The sequence below is a fragment of the Trichosurus vulpecula genome, chromosome 3, assembly GCF_011100635.1.
Source record: "Trichosurus vulpecula isolate mTriVul1 chromosome 3, mTriVul1.pri, whole genome shotgun sequence".
In the NCBI taxonomy this organism is placed as follows: Eukaryota; Metazoa; Chordata; class Mammalia; order Diprotodontia; family Phalangeridae; genus Trichosurus; species Trichosurus vulpecula.
This window is the reverse complement of record NC_050575.1, coordinates 158,174,745-158,191,872: the sequence shown is the minus strand read 5'-3', so window position 1 is coordinate 158,191,872 and position 17,128 is coordinate 158,174,745. Positions and strand designations below refer to the sequence as shown.

The 17,128-nt window shown below is 43.9% G+C and overlaps 1 protein-coding gene across 1 annotated transcript; it reads right to left on the bottom strand.

Moving 5' to 3' along the window:
* Nucleotides 1-511: 511 nt before the first annotated feature.
* SNRPB (small nuclear ribonucleoprotein polypeptides B and B1) lies at nucleotides 512-12,469 on the bottom strand. The gene is made up of 7 exons (XM_036750335.1): nucleotides 12,382-12,469; nucleotides 10,336-10,487; nucleotides 7,481-7,592; nucleotides 5,839-5,991; nucleotides 2,660-2,798; nucleotides 2,188-2,313; nucleotides 512-654 (listed from the first exon to the last, which is right to left on the bottom strand). The coding sequence occupies exons 1-7, from the start codon at nucleotides 12,382-12,384 to the stop codon at nucleotides 617-619; spliced, it is 723 nt and encodes a 240-aa protein (XP_036606230.1). The 5' UTR covers nucleotides 12,385-12,469; the 3' UTR covers nucleotides 512-616.
* Between the last annotated feature and the right edge of the window lie 4,659 nt (nucleotides 12,470-17,128).

Sequence of the window (17,128 nt, the reverse complement as noted above, 5' to 3'; positions counted from 1 at the left end):
TGATCTTAGGGAAATCAACCTCTTTGAATGTTTCCTTACCTATAAAAATGATGATTGTAATTCTCTCACAAGTCTGTTGTGAGAAAAATGCTTTATATCCCTTAGAACCCTGTGGAGAAGAAGTATTAACAGAACAATTGCTTTCACATGGTCCCTTTACCACAATCATAGTGAGCCTTTATCTCTTTTGGCTTTGACAGGATTAGATAAAGAGGAGTGAGCAGTGGTTACTCTTCATTTGTTTTGAACAAGTACAGTTTAATGAAAGTGTTCCTGCTTCCTCAAGAGCTTCAGAGGCTCTAAGCCATTGTCTGCGTTACAATAAGGTGGAGAGAACCCAGCTTTGCATAGGGTGGTCTTGTTGGTGAGAAAAAGGCTAAGAAGCCAGTTATTTTGAAGAACCCAAGAAACAAAGCCATCAATTTGAGTTGATGGTCCCAATGGGTCTAAGCACTGCCTCCCCAATTCTATCAGGTATAGAAAACACCAACCTGCACACTTAAGATTTTTTGTCCTGAAGTTTATTATAAACCAAGTTCAAAGGCAGTAAAACAACTATTTACAACTTTCCAGGTGGCAAACAAGGAAAGAACATCTGAGGAAGTTGTACAGGATCTTAGGGTCTTGGTGGACGCATCCCTGGAGGTGGAGGACCTGTGAAGGAAAGAAAGGATGAAAAGAGTATCTAACGGGCTAGTGTGCACAAGGTACTGGAATTCTGGCCCAGAGCTAAGGGCATGATCACCATGCCACAGCTAAGAGGCAGCATAATTTAGTAAGAAGAACACTAGACTATGACTCAAGAGACCTCAGTTTCTAGTGGTGATGCCACTATCATATTGTATGATCTTGGACAAGTCACTCCCCCCAACCCTTGGCATAAACTGTCCCCACCCTTAGGTTCCTCATTCATAAAAGGAAGGTGTTACACTAGTTGCCCTCCAAGGTCTATGCTGCAGTAGAGCATAAATGTTAGTATTAGAAGAGACAATAATTGAGAATGCCAATAAAAGATACTTGATGAAAAAAAGAGACAATAAAGATTACAGTAAGTCCTACCTCCTAGTTTCAAAGAGAAAGAAACTAAGATTAGCTCTAATATTCTGATTATATGGTCAGGAAACGGGCCTCCGTGAGACCCTGAGTCTCCTTCACATCCAGATTAAAATGCAACTGGGAAATGTTTAACAAAATGAACAAAAATGCAATACAACATGATGCTAATTTGTGGTTTTTCTAAGTTAATATGTGGCCAGCAGGGATTCATTTACATTTGTTTTTGACACCACTCATCTCAACAACACATGAAATTGTTTGTGTGTGTGAAATTCAAATTTCCATCTGCTAAGCACAGAAACCAAGGCTCTGGACATTTTGAGCAGCATACCAGGCCATAAAAAGCAGCAGCAACACAATCCACACAGGCCACACACATCACATTTAACACCAGAAGGACCAGAATTTAAGAATACATCAGTTTGTTAACTGATGCAGTGCATTTTTTATCCATAAGGCAAAGAAAATAAAGATAGAAGGATGAAAATTTTTATTTCAAAGTAAAATTGCAATATTGACACACCTGGTCCCACTAGTGTTAACACACAGAATCACACACTTTCCAGAGTAGGAAAGGCCATCTAGTCCAACCTGTACCTCAATAAGAACATCTCCTACAGTATCCTAGCCCTTCTACTAACTCACTGTGACCTCCCTGTGAGTCCTTTTAAGATGGGACACTACTACTTATACTAAAAGGCCTTACAGGATTATTCTAAGATCATAAAAGGTCAGATATACAGAGATAAAAAAGAACCTTAAGGGTCATCTATACAGCACCCTCATTTTACACACAAGGAAACAGAGAGCAAGCCAAAGTTAAACTTGTTCAAGGTCACAACAGGAGACAGCAGATCCGGCATTCAAACCCCCTTTTACTCTCAATCCCCTGCTACTTCTATAGCACAACCTGATGGATAGAAAAAGTGCTTTAAAAGACAAACAGTTCAGTGCAAATTGAAAGATCAGAATTCCAGAGCTGAAAATGACCTTAGATCATTACCAAAAATTCAGGAACTGATGGGTATCTTAGAACACTGAATATCAGAATTAGAATGGCACTTAGAAATTGCCTATAGCCCAACCTCTTCCTAAAGACAAGCCTCAACATCAGTATTCCAGAGCACTCACCTCTCATTCCTGGAGGAGGGGGTCTCATGCCAGGAGGGGGCATCCCCATTGGTGCTCCTCGACCAGGGGGCATCCCCATTGGAGGGCCCATGGGAGGTCTCATTCCAGGTGGGGGAGCCATCATGCCTACAACAGAGAAGTCCCAGAAAACTAGCTGAGTGTTTGTTTTGGGGAAAAAAAAAAAAAAACAAACCACAAAGAGCTGAAAGGTCCACCAACACTCCCTCCCCCAACCCAGCCATCCTTATAACCCTGGGATCTAAACTCAGGAACCACAGCTTCTTACAGCTCATCCCCTGCCTTGAAGTTGTATCCCTAGGTATGAGCCTTGACTACAACACACAGCTGGACCTCAGAGTAATCCTGCTGACTGAACCCAGTTCCTCATCAAGTTCAGACAAGGTCATGCTTCATCACTAATCCAGCTGAGGGGCTCTCCCTTCAAGTGGCACTGGTCCCAGAGGCTCTTTACCTGGAGGAGGTGCTCCTCGGCCCATTGGTGGGGGAGGTCCCCCTCGGCCTGGAGGGTATTGTGTTGGGGCCCCTGCAATGCTGGCTGTGGCCGCAGCAGCTGCAGCAGCAACAGTTCCTCTTCCCTGTGGAGTCATCACCTGGAAAGACATAGTAGGAACATCAGAGAGGATGTCAGTAAAAACTCATGAAATCCCAGAGCTAGAAAATACTTAGGAGATCTAACTCCCAACAAAGCTCCACCAAGAAATAGACACCTAGTCATCACTTAAGTATCTCCAATAACAGGGAGATCAATACCCACCTGAAAGAGTCCATTCCATTTTAGATAGTTATAAATGGCAGTTGTTTTTCTTTTCCACACAAAGTTTGCCTCCCCTCAACCTTCCACCCTGAGGCCAATAATCAAATCCTTCTTTCAAAACATGACAACCCTCAAATACTTGAATACAGTAATCAAGACCCCCCACTGAATTTGCCCATTCTCCAGGTTACACATGCCTGGTTCCTTCAACTAATCTTTCCTTAATGTGGTTTCCTCTCCCCAACTTAATTACCATCCCAAAAACAATGTGTCAATGTCCCTTCTAAATTCATTTTCGAATTCTAAATTCAAATACACCCATTTGGTTGCACATTTAACAGTGAGATTTAGCCATTGCTACCACAGCTTGGTGATGAGCTTCTAAGGAATTCAGACAAAAAACACTGGAGTACTGCACAGAGCACAGGCATTTTACTAAACCTAAGTCCTACCAAACAGTGGCAAACTGACTTCCTCTACAGTAGGTGCTGTTATCCTGAGTGCATGGTTCTTAGCAACGCAAAGGTCTATGGCCCACAGTCTTCATTAAAAGCACTCAGTTGTAGCAGAAGGTATGACAAAATAGAAAGCACAGGACAGTGAAAAAGAGAACAAACCTCAGTCACAGGACCTAGAGCTCATAGCTTGGCTCTACTACCTACTACTTCTGCTGCTTATGAAAGTGTGACCTTGGATAAATCACCTGAGGTCTCTTTAGGCCTCAAATTTCTTTATTTGTAAAATTAGAGTGTTGGACTAAACATTTAAGGTCCCATCCAACTCTAGATCTTTGACTGTCAAGAGTCTTGTAATCAGAATATATGAATTTATATCCTGGAGCTGACACTCTTAGTTTTATGACCCTGGGTAAGACACTTCAGCTCTTAGTTTGTTTCCTTACTTGTAGACTGGAAATAAGACCTACACTGCCCACCACACAAGGTAATTACGAGAAAACCACGTTTTCTATTTTGAAATGCTAAAGAAAGTTTCCCAGAATGTTATTATTTACGTATTATCTGTATTTCTTGCTGATTACAGAAGCTGTGGGGTGAATCAAGAAAAACACTGGACCTTTGAACAGCTCAAACATGTACTAGCTCCACTTCATCGCTTAATCAAATAGGGGCACCTAGGTGGCACAGTGAGGAGAGCACCGGCCCTGGAGTCAGGAGGCCCTGGATTCAAATCTGACCTCAGACACCTGACACACTTATTAGCTGTGTGACCTTGGGCAAGTCATTTAACCCCAATTGCTTTTCCTTCTCTCCCCTCCAAAAGAACAAACATCACTTAATCAAATAGGTAACAGTTCACAAAGTTCTTGTGAAGAAAATCCTTAGCAAATGTTATTTACTCTGCTAGAGGCTATGAAGAAAAGTGGCAAATTTTTAAAAACTATTGCGTGCATGTTCATTTAGAGCTTTCATAAAACATAATATTAAATCACAAATGATTAACAGGTTGAAAATCACATTTTCACTTGTTTCAAAAAAAGTAAATACAAATTGGTACAGCTCAGCAATTAGCTCCTTCCTAGGAAGAGCTTACAGCAAGTGGGAAAGCACAAACATCTAACCCATCCCAAACTGACATTATGAAGGTTTATACCTTTTCATAGGTTCTAATCAAGTCCTCAGAGGTTCAAGGTCACAATTACAATTCACAATAATTTTTTTTCCTTCACATCAATTTTTCTAAGAGCCCCCACAAGAAGCTTAGGAGCCACATGCAGCTTCAGGGCTGGTACAGCCTGATTAACTCAGCTCTTAGAGGTCTCCCAACATGTAATGCCCAGAGGCCTGTATGTCCCCAGGGCTCTGTTATCAATCTTCTTCTCTCTGGCATTACACTCACACTGACCTTATCAGCCCCCATGGATCCAATTACTATCCATAAGCAGATGACTAGCAAATCTACATATTCAGTCCTCTTTCCCCACCAGAATTGCAATCCTACATCACCAACTCGCAAAATACCTTCACCTGAATTTCTCAAAGGCATCTAAAATACAACATAACCAAAAAAGAACTCATCCCCATTCCCCCCCGCCCCCGCCAAAACTCTTGCCCCCAACTTCCATATTTGTCAAAGATACCACCGATCTTAAAGTCAGTGAAGTTTGTAACTCCAGTCATTTTTATTTCATCGATTTTCATGTCCCATGTCCAAATCAACTGCCAAGTCTTGGCAATTCTACCTTCAGGTCTCTCACATCCACCCTCTTCTCTCCACTTAAACAGTGCCCTAACCTAATTCAAACCCTCCATCACCTTTCACCTTGACTACTAAAGCAGCCTCTAGCCACTCCCTTCTCCAACATCTTCCACATAGCTGCCAAACTGATATTCCTAAAGAGCTCATCCTGCCACTACCCTTCTAAAGAACCTCTAGTAGCACATTCCCTCTTGAATCTAGGATAAAATACAAATTTAAACTTCTCTGAATGGCATTTAAAGTCCTTCATGTTCTGGCTCCAACCTATCTTTTCACAACGATTATGCTACTGCCCATCACAAATGCTATAGCCCAATCAAAATGACCTCCTTGCTGTTTCCCCCTCACACTATCTATCGCCTGCTTTTGTGCCTTTACAGAGGCTACTTTCCATCCTCATCTCCACACTGTAGTTGTTAGTACTCCCCGCCCCAAGATTACTTTGGATTTACTGCATGTATATAATACAGTCTTACATGCTACTTCTCCCCAATAGAGAGTAAGCTCCTTGAAGGCAAGGTCAGTCTTATTTTTGCCTTTGTATCCCCAGTGCCTGGCACATAGCAAGTGCTCAACAAATAAAGTGAACTACCTTTAGCACCGCTCCCACAACTACCCCCTCCTTCCATATAGAATTCCATGTTACTGTAGCTCCTCACCTGTTGGGATGGCCCTCCTACCCCTCGGACAGGCCCTGCTAGCCCTGCAGGAGCCTGGGGCATCGGGACACCGGCAGGTATGCCTCTCCCTGCTGCCCTGCCAATCCCAGGACCTCCTGCAGCTCCAGCAAGTGGCACTCGGGCAATACCAGTCTGAAAAAGGAAAAAAAAAGTAAGTTCCACAGCACAGGGACACAAAAGAGGTTACTTTTATGGAGCAAACTTGCTAACAAACTTCCAGATCTGCAGAGCATCCAAATATACAGACCAAGTTCCATATGCAACCACCACCCTGATCCCTTTAAACCACCAGGCCTGATCCTATGTTGAGAACATATATTTGATCACTTAACCAATTAAAGTCTCAGTTCTCTCATCTGGAAAGTGTACCAACTATCACACTGGGTTAAAGAAAGCTTTTTGTAAACTCTTAAGTGCTATACTTATTTGAATTGCTATTATTATCACCACCATCACTACTTACACATAACACAGCCTACTCACTTATACTAATTTCCACAAGGACCAAAGCAAAAATATTGGACCTGGAACCTAGTTATGGCTCTGTCTTAAAGATAAGCAACTTCTCTGTGTCTCGTTTCCTCCTTAGTTAAAATGAGACTCCCACAAGTTGGAAAAAGCCTCAGAGGCCATCAAGTGCAACACAACTCTAAGCTCCCTTCTATCTTTATGACTCTATGACTAATAACTCAGTATGTGGTTTGCTATCATGTATTTTAGGTCCAATCTACTGGCTGTCCTTGGGGTTTCGTGGCAAAGAATCCAATACTATCCCACTATGAAGTTGGTTGAGACCTGCATTTAAATCCTGGCTCTTCCACTTCACCAGCTGCAAACCGTGTGACCTTAGAGCAGGCCTGCACGACATACAGCTCATGTCCAAAGGACTTCAGGTGGCCCACAAACAATGTAGAGAATGTAAAAGAAAGTAAAGATGTAATGAGGGCTCTGTCCATTCCCCACCTGCCTTTCACTAATCACTACTGTGCCCACCCCGTAACTTGGCGGGTGGGTTGCCACTGCTCACTCTCTCCTATTTGTCACGTGACCCAAGGCAACCAACCATAGTCATCCTGTCTCTAGTCTGAGAGGAGCCAAGAGTCGTATCATTTCTGTTTTGGGTCGTTACTGGTGTTGAACAGGGACAAAGTAAGTAGAGCCAAGTAACTTTTTTTAACATTAATGTGATTTCTTGATAAAAATCTTAATAAGTATAATTGAGTCACTGAAATTTCCTTTTTTAAAATATGGTTTATCTGCAAAATAGCTTAATCATTAATTATACCTTTACTTGGAAAGTGAGCCAATAATAACCTATCTGTGGCTGAAAGAAATTTAGCCTATTTTAATTTTGGTCCCTATCTACTGCCCAGTTGTGCAGGTCTGCCTTAGATAATCACGTCATCTCTCTGAGTTTCAGATGCATATAAATGTATAGAGATCATAATGTTTTTACCACCTACCTTTTTGGGCTGTTGTGACAAAAGAGCTTTTTTACTTTGTAAAATAACACAGAAATGAGGCACTGTTATTATCCCAGAAAGAGCACTTGACTCTCAGTACTCACACCAAGATGAGGGCTTCCCCATCACCTCAAGACCACCCTAAATTCCTGCCTTACGTCTTTGGGAGGTGGACCCTCCACGGTCATTGAGACTAGGTTCTCCCCACGTAGCAGCACAAGGCCCAGAACTCGCTTCTCTTCCCTTTCTGCTTGTTTTGAGTTCTTCGGCCTGAAGATGGGGAGAAGAAAAAGAAAAACCTTACTTTTATGGACAGGATGTTATTAAGTCACTGCCCATATTATATTTCCTTGTGATATACTCCCAGCATCCTCCCCAGCTTTCCATCCCCGCAACTTCAGATCTGTCATAAATAGTCATCTGCAGGAATTAAAACAAGAACCAGTCCATTTCCAGACATTTAACTGATATAGTAGGAAAAGGCGGAACAGACTTGGGAACAGAAGACCTAGATTCAAATCCCAGCTCTGCCACTGACTAGCTATAAAGCTTTGGGCAAGTCACTCCCCTTCTCTGAATCTTTCTTTAATCTAAAAATAAGAGGGTTGGACTAGATCATTTCTAATGTTTCTTCCATCTCTAAACCCTATAAAAACTAGCTCCTCTTGGAAATCTTCCTAAAATGAACCAGGATAATCCTCAGGTCCCAGGAGTGGCTGCTTCTCAGAATATCAAAGATAAAAAGGACCTCGGTGGTCATCTAATTTCTACTTGAAGACCTCCAATGACATGGAATTCACTACTTCTTTGCCCTTTCAGAGAGCTCTAATTGTTAGGAAATTTTCCTTTAGACAGCCAAAATCTTCCTCTCTGTACTCTGTTTCTAGACCTGTGCTCTGGGACTAAATGAAGTGAGTCTAATCCTAATTCCTCTTTCACAGGAATTTTAATTCTTCATTAGCTTCCAGTACAACCTCAGAGATGTGTTATACAGAAATACCCCCAAGAGACAAAGCAGAAAACTCTTGATAATAAAAGGGTTCAAGTTAGTGTGTACATTTATAGCAGGCTGAATGTGTAGTACAACAGCAGTTCAAAGCTTTTGGGAGTTGTAGTCCTACACGTAGTAGTTCTTTTTCTTTTTAAGCTTTCGACTATTACCTCTGCCCCTGGGAAAACACAAAAATTTGACCTGTGATTCGGGATGACAATTCAATCAATATATTCTGAGCATCTGTTATGTGTAACAGTGCCCTAGAATGGTGCCAAGACAGTAGTACACAGGCAGGGCAGACAGCAGTCCTATTCTAGCACATATGTCCCCAAGCCATAGCTATTTCCATATCCCATATGTGGTAAGGGGAACAAGGCAATCCCATAATAGCAAACTGCATATTGTAGCTATTTAAAAAATATATGTTGAATGAATAACCATACTGGTCCAAATACAGGAAGCACCTTTCCTCCAAACCTTGCTTGTAAAAAAATACATGAATGTAGTCTATGATTAATGTTAGGCTTTTTTCAGTATGAACTTAATTTTTTTTCCTTTCAGAGAGATCTTCTCTTAGGAAGGCAGTCTATATGGAGATCAATTCAGTACCTAAAAAAGCTGCTTCCTATTTTCACCTGTATCTTCAGCTAGTGCCCTCCTTCATGCCAATCTGTCCCATAAACCCCAAGACACTGACAGTATCCCTCAGTCAACTTGAATAGCTCTGCAGCTGACCCTGTGCTAACATGCTCACTCCTACCTTCCTAATCTAAGTGATAATACCACTATAATGTTCCTATCTATCTGGGTAACTTGCCTTACTCCTCTGTAATTTATTTCTCTTCTAGGGAGAAAGAACAACTGCAGACTACTCCTATTAGCTGCCAGATCAATAAGCTCCTGCTGGCATTTAGTACCCCACTCACTCTGGACCTAAGTCCTCATCCTGGATTCTCTCCACTCAAGCCAGACACACACAAAAAAACACAGACCTAAAAGAAACAAAAGGTCATTAATAAACTGACTGAAGGAAGGAAAATTGGAGCTCTGCTCTTGGAAGCAAGAGACCTGGGTTCTAGTCATTCCCACCCCAACAGCTACCATTTAACAAATTAATGGCCATATGTAAGGCATTTATCCTCTCTGGGCTGCCTGACCTGTAAAATGGAAATAACTTAGATGTCTGGGGGTAGGTGGCACTTAAACCAGATCATCTTGAGGTCCTTCTAGCTTTAAGCCACAAGATTCTTACTGGAAAATTGACAGTTAATAACTTGAAAACACGAGAGGCGGCATTCAGCCACTTATCTTACTGCTTCTTTGTTGGCAGGTGACAAATCAAAGAAGGAAGCCTAGTATAATGGGAAAAACACTGGATGCAGGGGTCATAGGACTGAGGCTGGACTATCTGTTCTGCGACTACTCTACGACTTTGGGCGAGTCACTTGGCACCTTTGGATTGCAGCTGCCTCTTCTATAAAATCAAGGGTCACACTAAATGATCCTGAAAGTCTCTTCCAACTCTGATTCTAGATCACTAGCCCCAAACACCAACCCAAGCGGTGAAGCCAGGCACTTACCCTGAAGAGGGTCAGGGGCTCCTGAAAGCTGCTTCAGAGCAGGCTGTATTGGGTGGGGGTGCCGTTTAGGCTGCAGCCTTACAGAGAGGCAATGAGGACAGAAAAGCAAGTTCTCCCCCTTAAAAACCTGTGGGGAGAACACGAGAGCCCTTTACCCCAAGGGGGCAAACAAGGAAAAGCAGAAACACAGCTCTCAGGCCAAGGGGTTCCAAGCACAGCTGAACTCCTGGGGAAGGCAGCATTCAGAGGACACTGGGCAATCTATCTCAGCTGGCTTTTCTTCCAAAAAAAGGACACAACCACACAGACACAAGAAGCACAGCCAGGCCACAGCCAGACAGGGGACAGCTAAACTACACCGCCTGCCACTTGGGTCCCTCCCCCCAATATTCTGCTGGGTAGACCAGGCTGCTCTCCTCCCACCAGGGCCCCTCCTCACTTGATCTTCCTGAACTCATCACAGTCACACAGGATCAGGTTCATGTGCTTGTCAAAGGCCTTGAAGGTGCCGATGAAGATGCGGCCATCCTGCAGGATGCACCTCATCCTGTAGTCGATGTGCTGCAGCATCTTGCTGCTCTTGCCCACCGTCTGTGGGAAGCAAAAACAAAGGGGCTAAGACACTAAAATCTGAATCTCTCCTTGACTCTACTTCTCTCTCAGTTCCACTCCTGGGGGAAGCCTAGCATAAAGGGAAGCAAACAGGGCTTGGAGGCAGGAGACCTAGGTTCTAGTCTTGACCTTGGATAAATCACTTCCTCACTCCATACCTCAGCTTCCTCCTCAGTAAAATGGTTCATATGAAATTAGCTTTAATACTCTTTCTAGTTCTTGCGTTCTTTATTCTAAGAATCCCCAAGATAACATTCTAATTCCTGGAACAGCCTTCTTTCACCTCCACTTTTTAACACTGGATTTCTTCATTCTCATTCCCTCCAGATCAAAAATACAGAACTCACTGCTTGTTTTCATACATAATCCAGTTATCCCATCTGACCTTCCTAAAAGTATGAAGAGATAAAAAGTGCAGATATTTACCCCCATTTTACAGAAAAGGAAACTGAGGCTCAGCTGAAGAGGGTAAGAGTAACACAAGGTAACATAGGGAGTTGGTGATGAAACAAGGACTTAAACCCAAATCATCTGATTTAAAATCCCAGTCTCTCTGCTACTAGAGGGATACATGAGTGGTAACATTCTGCACACTAATTGGTAGATGGTGCCCACTCAACAAATATTATTTTAAATGAATAAGAGAGAAGATAGGATGGATCTAACAGAACGTACATTAGACTGGGAAAGCTGGATTCCAACAGTGTTGTGGAAAGAGTACTGATCTAGAGTCAGGAGATCTGGGTTCAAGTTCTGAAGCAGGTCTCACTATCTATATTCGACCTTAGGGTTGAGTTAGTGAGGCCAAGAAGCTAAGGGGCAGTAGGTCCAAAATCGGGGGCCAGGAGGTTTCTCTTGTGTAAAATGACGGAGATGGGGTAGATGGTAAAAAGGTTTAATTTTTACAAAGCCCATTCCTCACACTCCCCGCCCTTAACCCTCAGGCTCCCTTGGCTCTAACTCCTCTCCCAACCCATTCCCTTCCAGACCCTGCCTAGTCCTCCACCCTTCAGACGGCTATCCCCTCAATCCAACTCTGATCTCCACTCCTCTCTGCCAACTTCCCCACCCCCACTCCCCCACCCCACCCATGAATCCTAAACGTCCCCACCTTTACCTTTAACCTTTCCCCAGGTTCCTGGGCTTCCCACCGCAACCCTTCGGTCTCCTAGTACTTCCCTCTACCCCCACCCCCATCTCTCCCAAGGCCCCGATCCTCGCCCTGCCCCCACTTCACTCTCAATGCCAACCACAAATGGCACTCAGAACCTTGACCCACACTCACAGCCGCCCTCATGACACCGGCCTTCCTTCTGAACCCCCTCCTCAAAAATCCGCCCCCCCCAAGAACCCCAGCCTCGAGAGCCCTCCTCTCCCCCTCCTCAGAATCCCGCCCCCCGCCCCAGCGACTTCCCCTTCCCCCCTCAGAATCCGGGCCCTATGGTAGCCTCCCTTCCCCTCCTCAGAATCCCGGCTCCCACTCCATATCGACTTCCCCTCCCCCTCAGAACCCCAGCCCTACGCAAGCCTCCCTCCCCCTCCTCGGAAGCACAGACCCCAGCGCCCTCCCCTTCCCCTCCTCAGAATCCCGGCTCCCACTCCATATCGACTTCCCCTCCCCCTCAGAACCCCAGCCCTACGCAAGCCTCCCTCCCCCTCCTCAGAAGCCCAGCCTCGTGAGTCGTCCCCTCCCCCCCTCAGAAGGCAAGCCTCGCGCTCCCTCCCCTCCCCCTCTCCGGCCTTTCGCGCCCTCCTGCCCCCTCCTCCCCAAACCTGGGCCCCAGCCCCCCGACTCGGCGGTGGGCCCTGGTTGTGCCCTCCACTCGGGACCATTCCCAGGACCACCCCAGACGGCTGCCGGACCCTTCCTCACCATGGTGGCGGCTGGGATGTCTCGGATTCGCCTCGGATTCGCCTCAGCCGAGGCCTACAAACCGACGAGAACTCTAGTTCCCGCGCCCGCGGCCGGAAATGAGCCCTTGCCAAAACGGTCCGGCTAGGGGAACTTCCGGTTCTGGCTCCCGGCATATGGGTTCCTAGTTCTTCACGTTCCACCCCTATAGTTCTGTCAGGCATATTCGTTATAACAACTCTCATTAGTAAAGCGTCTTACCGTTTATGAAGCGCCTTCAACAACCCTGTGACTGAGGGAGCGCCAATATTATTATAGCCACTTTACAGAATTAGAAACTGAGGCTTAGATAGGTGACTTGCCCAGAGTCACATAACTAGTAACCCCGAGTTATTCTCATCATTATCATCGACTGACATTTACATAGTGCTTTAAAGTTTGCAACCTGCCTTACAAATATTTCATTTTTATACTCACAACTCTTGGAGGTAGCGCTTTATTATCCTCTTTTACAGTTGAGGAAACTGAGTCACAGAGAAGTTGAGAGACTTTCCCAGGGTTACACAACTAGAAAGAAAGCTGGTAAGATAATGAGTCAGAAATAGAACTCTGGTCATTCTGAGTCTAGGTCCAGCGCTCTATGCACGGTGCCGCCTGGCTGCCCAGGCTGGTCCTCCGTCCACATATGCAGATCAAACTTCACCGCGACCTCCACCACCCCACCTTCTCTCAGAATGCATGGTGATAAAAGGTCCAGGGCCCTGAACCCAAGATCCCTGGGAACAGAAACAACTCCCCAGACCCACAGTCTTGCTTCCAGTCTCCACAACCAACACACTATGGAAAAGGGGCCAGACCTGCCCACTACAGAGGACAAAAACCAGCCCAGCTGAAGTAGGGACCCTGAGGGAGAGATGGAAGGCAACATGTTCAGAACAAGTCAAAGCACCCTCTCCAACCCAACTACCACCTAAGACCCCAGTGAGTACAACTCTGGACTCTGAGACCCAGAGGCTTAGGATTGACAGCTTCCCCCCTACCCCACCCAGCCCACTGGTCTGGATGCCAGTCCAGCCCCCCAAAGCCATCACCCCAAGAAGCAAACTTTCTGGAGCTTCCAATGGGCTGGCCATGTTCAAATGCCAAAATTATGTTTACCTAAAAGACTATCTTTGCTGCATTTATTTATTTCCATTTAAAAATTTTTTTATTTAAAGTTTTGAGTTCCAAATTCTATCCCGCTCTCCCTGCCTCTCTTCCACTCCCTGCCCCCCAGACAGTAAGCAATCAGATATAGGTCATACATGTACAATTATGTAAAACGTTTCCGTATTAGTCATTTTGTACAAGGACAAAAAAAGTGAAAAATACCCTGCTTCAGTCTGTATTCAGTCTCCTCTTTCCTTTTCTTCTCCCCAGGTACGCAATACCCTTGAAGCCCTTCCCCTCACCTTCGCAGTATTTCCTAGGTAATGTTCCATAACCATTCTTCTTTTAACTCTCATTTACCATTTTTACCTCTCATTGGTGACCTGTTGAGGAGGAAGTTTAAAGTTTGCAACCTGCCTTACAAATATTTCATTTTATACTCACAACAACTCTTGGAGGTAGTGCTTTATTAACCTCTTTTACAGTTGAGGAAACGGAGTCACAGAGAAGTTGAGGAGGAAAACTGAATGGTAGAATCAGGATGTTTGAATTTAGAAGGGACTTTTAGAATGGAGAACATAGAAAGTCACAGCTGGAAAAGACTTCTTAGAAGGTAACTTGCTCCCTAGTAAGTGCCAGCACTGCTATATAGGAGCCCAAGTTTTCTCTTCTATTTATTTACTCATTATTTTCAACAACTATTTATTAAGAGCCTACTATGTGCACAGCCCTGGAAGGCTCTAGAAAAGACCTTTGAAGTCATCTAATGTAAAATAACTATAGATGAGAAAACCGAAGGTCCCAGATCACGTAGAGAGTTAGCTGCAGCAATGAGAGTAGATCCCAATAGTTACTGACCTCCTAACTCTAGAACCATGAAGTAGCTGTTAGGTCAGAGTTGATATAAAATGAGAGTTGGGGCCTATGATCTCTAAGGTCCCTTAGCTAACAGTCTTTTATTTTAAGTTGTATTTATTGCTATTAGATAGTAAGCTCTAGGACAAAATCTTCTCTTAATTATCCTTTTATCTCCCTCCATCACCTAAGACAAGCTTGGCAGAGGGTAGCTGCTTAACAAATGATTGTTAATTGAATTAGCAAGTGAATGGAAGTTGAATTAATGAATGAATATATGAATGAAAAAGTCAGAGTCTGGGATACCAATGAGACATTCATTCCCTGCTCTCTAGTGGCTCACACTCGAAAGGAGATTATACATATTGAAAGTGGTAGGTGGTTGTTCTTTGTGCTTGAAGAGGACCAAAATGACATCACTGTGTTGGGGTCACGGTACAGCGTGTCCGACTGTTACTGATCAGACCAACATGAGCTCGGAAGGCTCGACCACAAGTCAGGCACAAATAGTACATTTGAACATTTGAAATGGAGATGGCTCTGGATTTGTGCATCTCATGTTTCCTTTGTGCTACTGAGATTCTGCTTTGCTCATAGAGACAGTGCCTTCTTTGATGGAGGCACTTCATGCTGGGTAGTCCTGTACCAGCATCTCCCCTTTCCAAAACACTTGATACCAAAGTTCTTCAGAAAGACCTTGAGAGTGTCCTTGTACCTCTTCTTCTGACCTCCATGTAAGAGCTTGCCTTATGTGAGTTCTCCGTAAATAGTCTTTTAGGAGACATCCAAAAAAAAAGGAAAAGGACCTATTTGTACAAAAACATTTATAGCAGCTCTTTTTGTGGTGGCTTTTTAACACTGGATTTCTTCATCCTCCTTCCCTCCAGACCAAAAATACAGAACTCATTGCTTATGTAGTTTTGTCAAAGGTAAACTTCCACTGCCGTAATCTTGTCAAGAGCCAACAGAGTGATATGAATTGTTTGACTCCGTGCCTTAAAAATAAAGGTGCTTCAACTACAGCATAGCTTTCTTTTTTTCACAAAAGCTAGCTTTGAGCCTTTGTTTGACATCCCGGTTAATCAACGGCCTCCATCCAGTTTGAATTCCTCCTCTTCTCTCCTCACCGTCCCTTTGCTCACGTGGTTCCCCCCTTGAAACATCCTCTGACTTTGCCTTCTGATTACGTAAAGCCTTCTCACCCAGTACAAGTCCTACTGTCTACGTTAGGCCATCTCTATCGCTTTGAGCACCCTGGTTTCTGCCTCCTCCTTAAAGTGATGGAGACATGATTTGGACTTTCCAAGGTCATGCCAGCCCGATGCCACCTCTGATGAGGTCTTACCAAATTGAAAAAGAATCAAGAACGGACCAAATCTGTGGTCTAAGTGCCAGAAGAGCTGAGTTTCAAGATGATCATCATGACAGTGATTAATTTTTCAGCCACAGAAACTATTAAAAAACCTAAGATACAGATGAACCAATCTAGACAGTACCCATGCTAACTAAATTATGGATTAAATTATTGAAGTACAAAGTACTTTAAGGCTTACAAAGGGCTTTCCTCATAACCCTATAAAGTAGTTAGTGTAAGCACTATTCCCATTCTACAGATGAGGTCACTGAAGCTCAGAGAGGTTAAAAGAGCTAATGCATGGTCACACAGGGTCAGAGTCAGGATTCACACTCAGAATCCAGCCCTTTTCCATTTCATACTACACCAGGGATTCTTTACAACCAATCAATAAACAAGCACTTATGAAGCACCTACTATGTGCTGGGCCCTGGGAATAGAAAGAATGGAACAATTCCTGCTTGCAAGGGGCTCATGGGGGAGACAAGTGCATGGAAAATATATACCTCAGTCACAAATTAGTCAAATGACAGTTTTGGAGGGAGCCCACTAGCACTTAATAGCATTTATATAGTGCTTTAAGGTTTGCAAAACTCCTTACAAATATTTAGATCTTCACAACCCTGGGAGGTGAGTGCTATTATGATCCTCATTTTACGCATGAAGAAACTGAAGCAGACCCAGGGGTTAAATGACTTGCCCAGGGTCACACAACTAGGAAATGCCTAAATTCACATTTGAACTAAGATCTTTATGAGGCCAAGCCTGGTGACCTGGGCACTGTAGTGCCACCTCACTGCATTTGGGGGGACCAGGAAAGGCACCAAGCAGAAGATAGTACTTGAACTTTGTTTTAAAAGGACTTAACCACGATGTACCTCAGTTTCTTCATCTGTAAAATGGGGATCATTTTACCTGCCTCGTCCCTAGCACCTACCTCCCAGGCTGCTATGAAATATTTGTAAAGCATTTTGCACAACCTTAAAGTGCCACATAATTGCTTGCTACTTTTATTATTATTATCCTAAGTCCTCAAGTGTAGAGACAATAATAGGAAAAAACGCCTGCCTAGCCCCCTTGGCCTGCTGCTCCCTTGTGGAGAGCAGGCGACCAAGGCAGAGTCAGCAACACAGCAACCATGTGGCTGCTCAACATTCCGCTCACAGGTACACCAAGGGTTAGAAAGAACTTGCATAAAGAAGAGGACATTAATGTGGGAGATTTTGCCCAAGGACAGTTATACGATGGCTTTGATGAAGGTCCCATTTTGGATGAAAATAGAATAGTTGATGAGTTAGAAAATAAAATGAAAAAGGGTGGAGTTATTGTTGATTACCATGGCTGTGACTTCTTTCCTGAACTCATATAGTTTTTGTGCTTCAAACAGATAATTCTGTATATTATACAAGA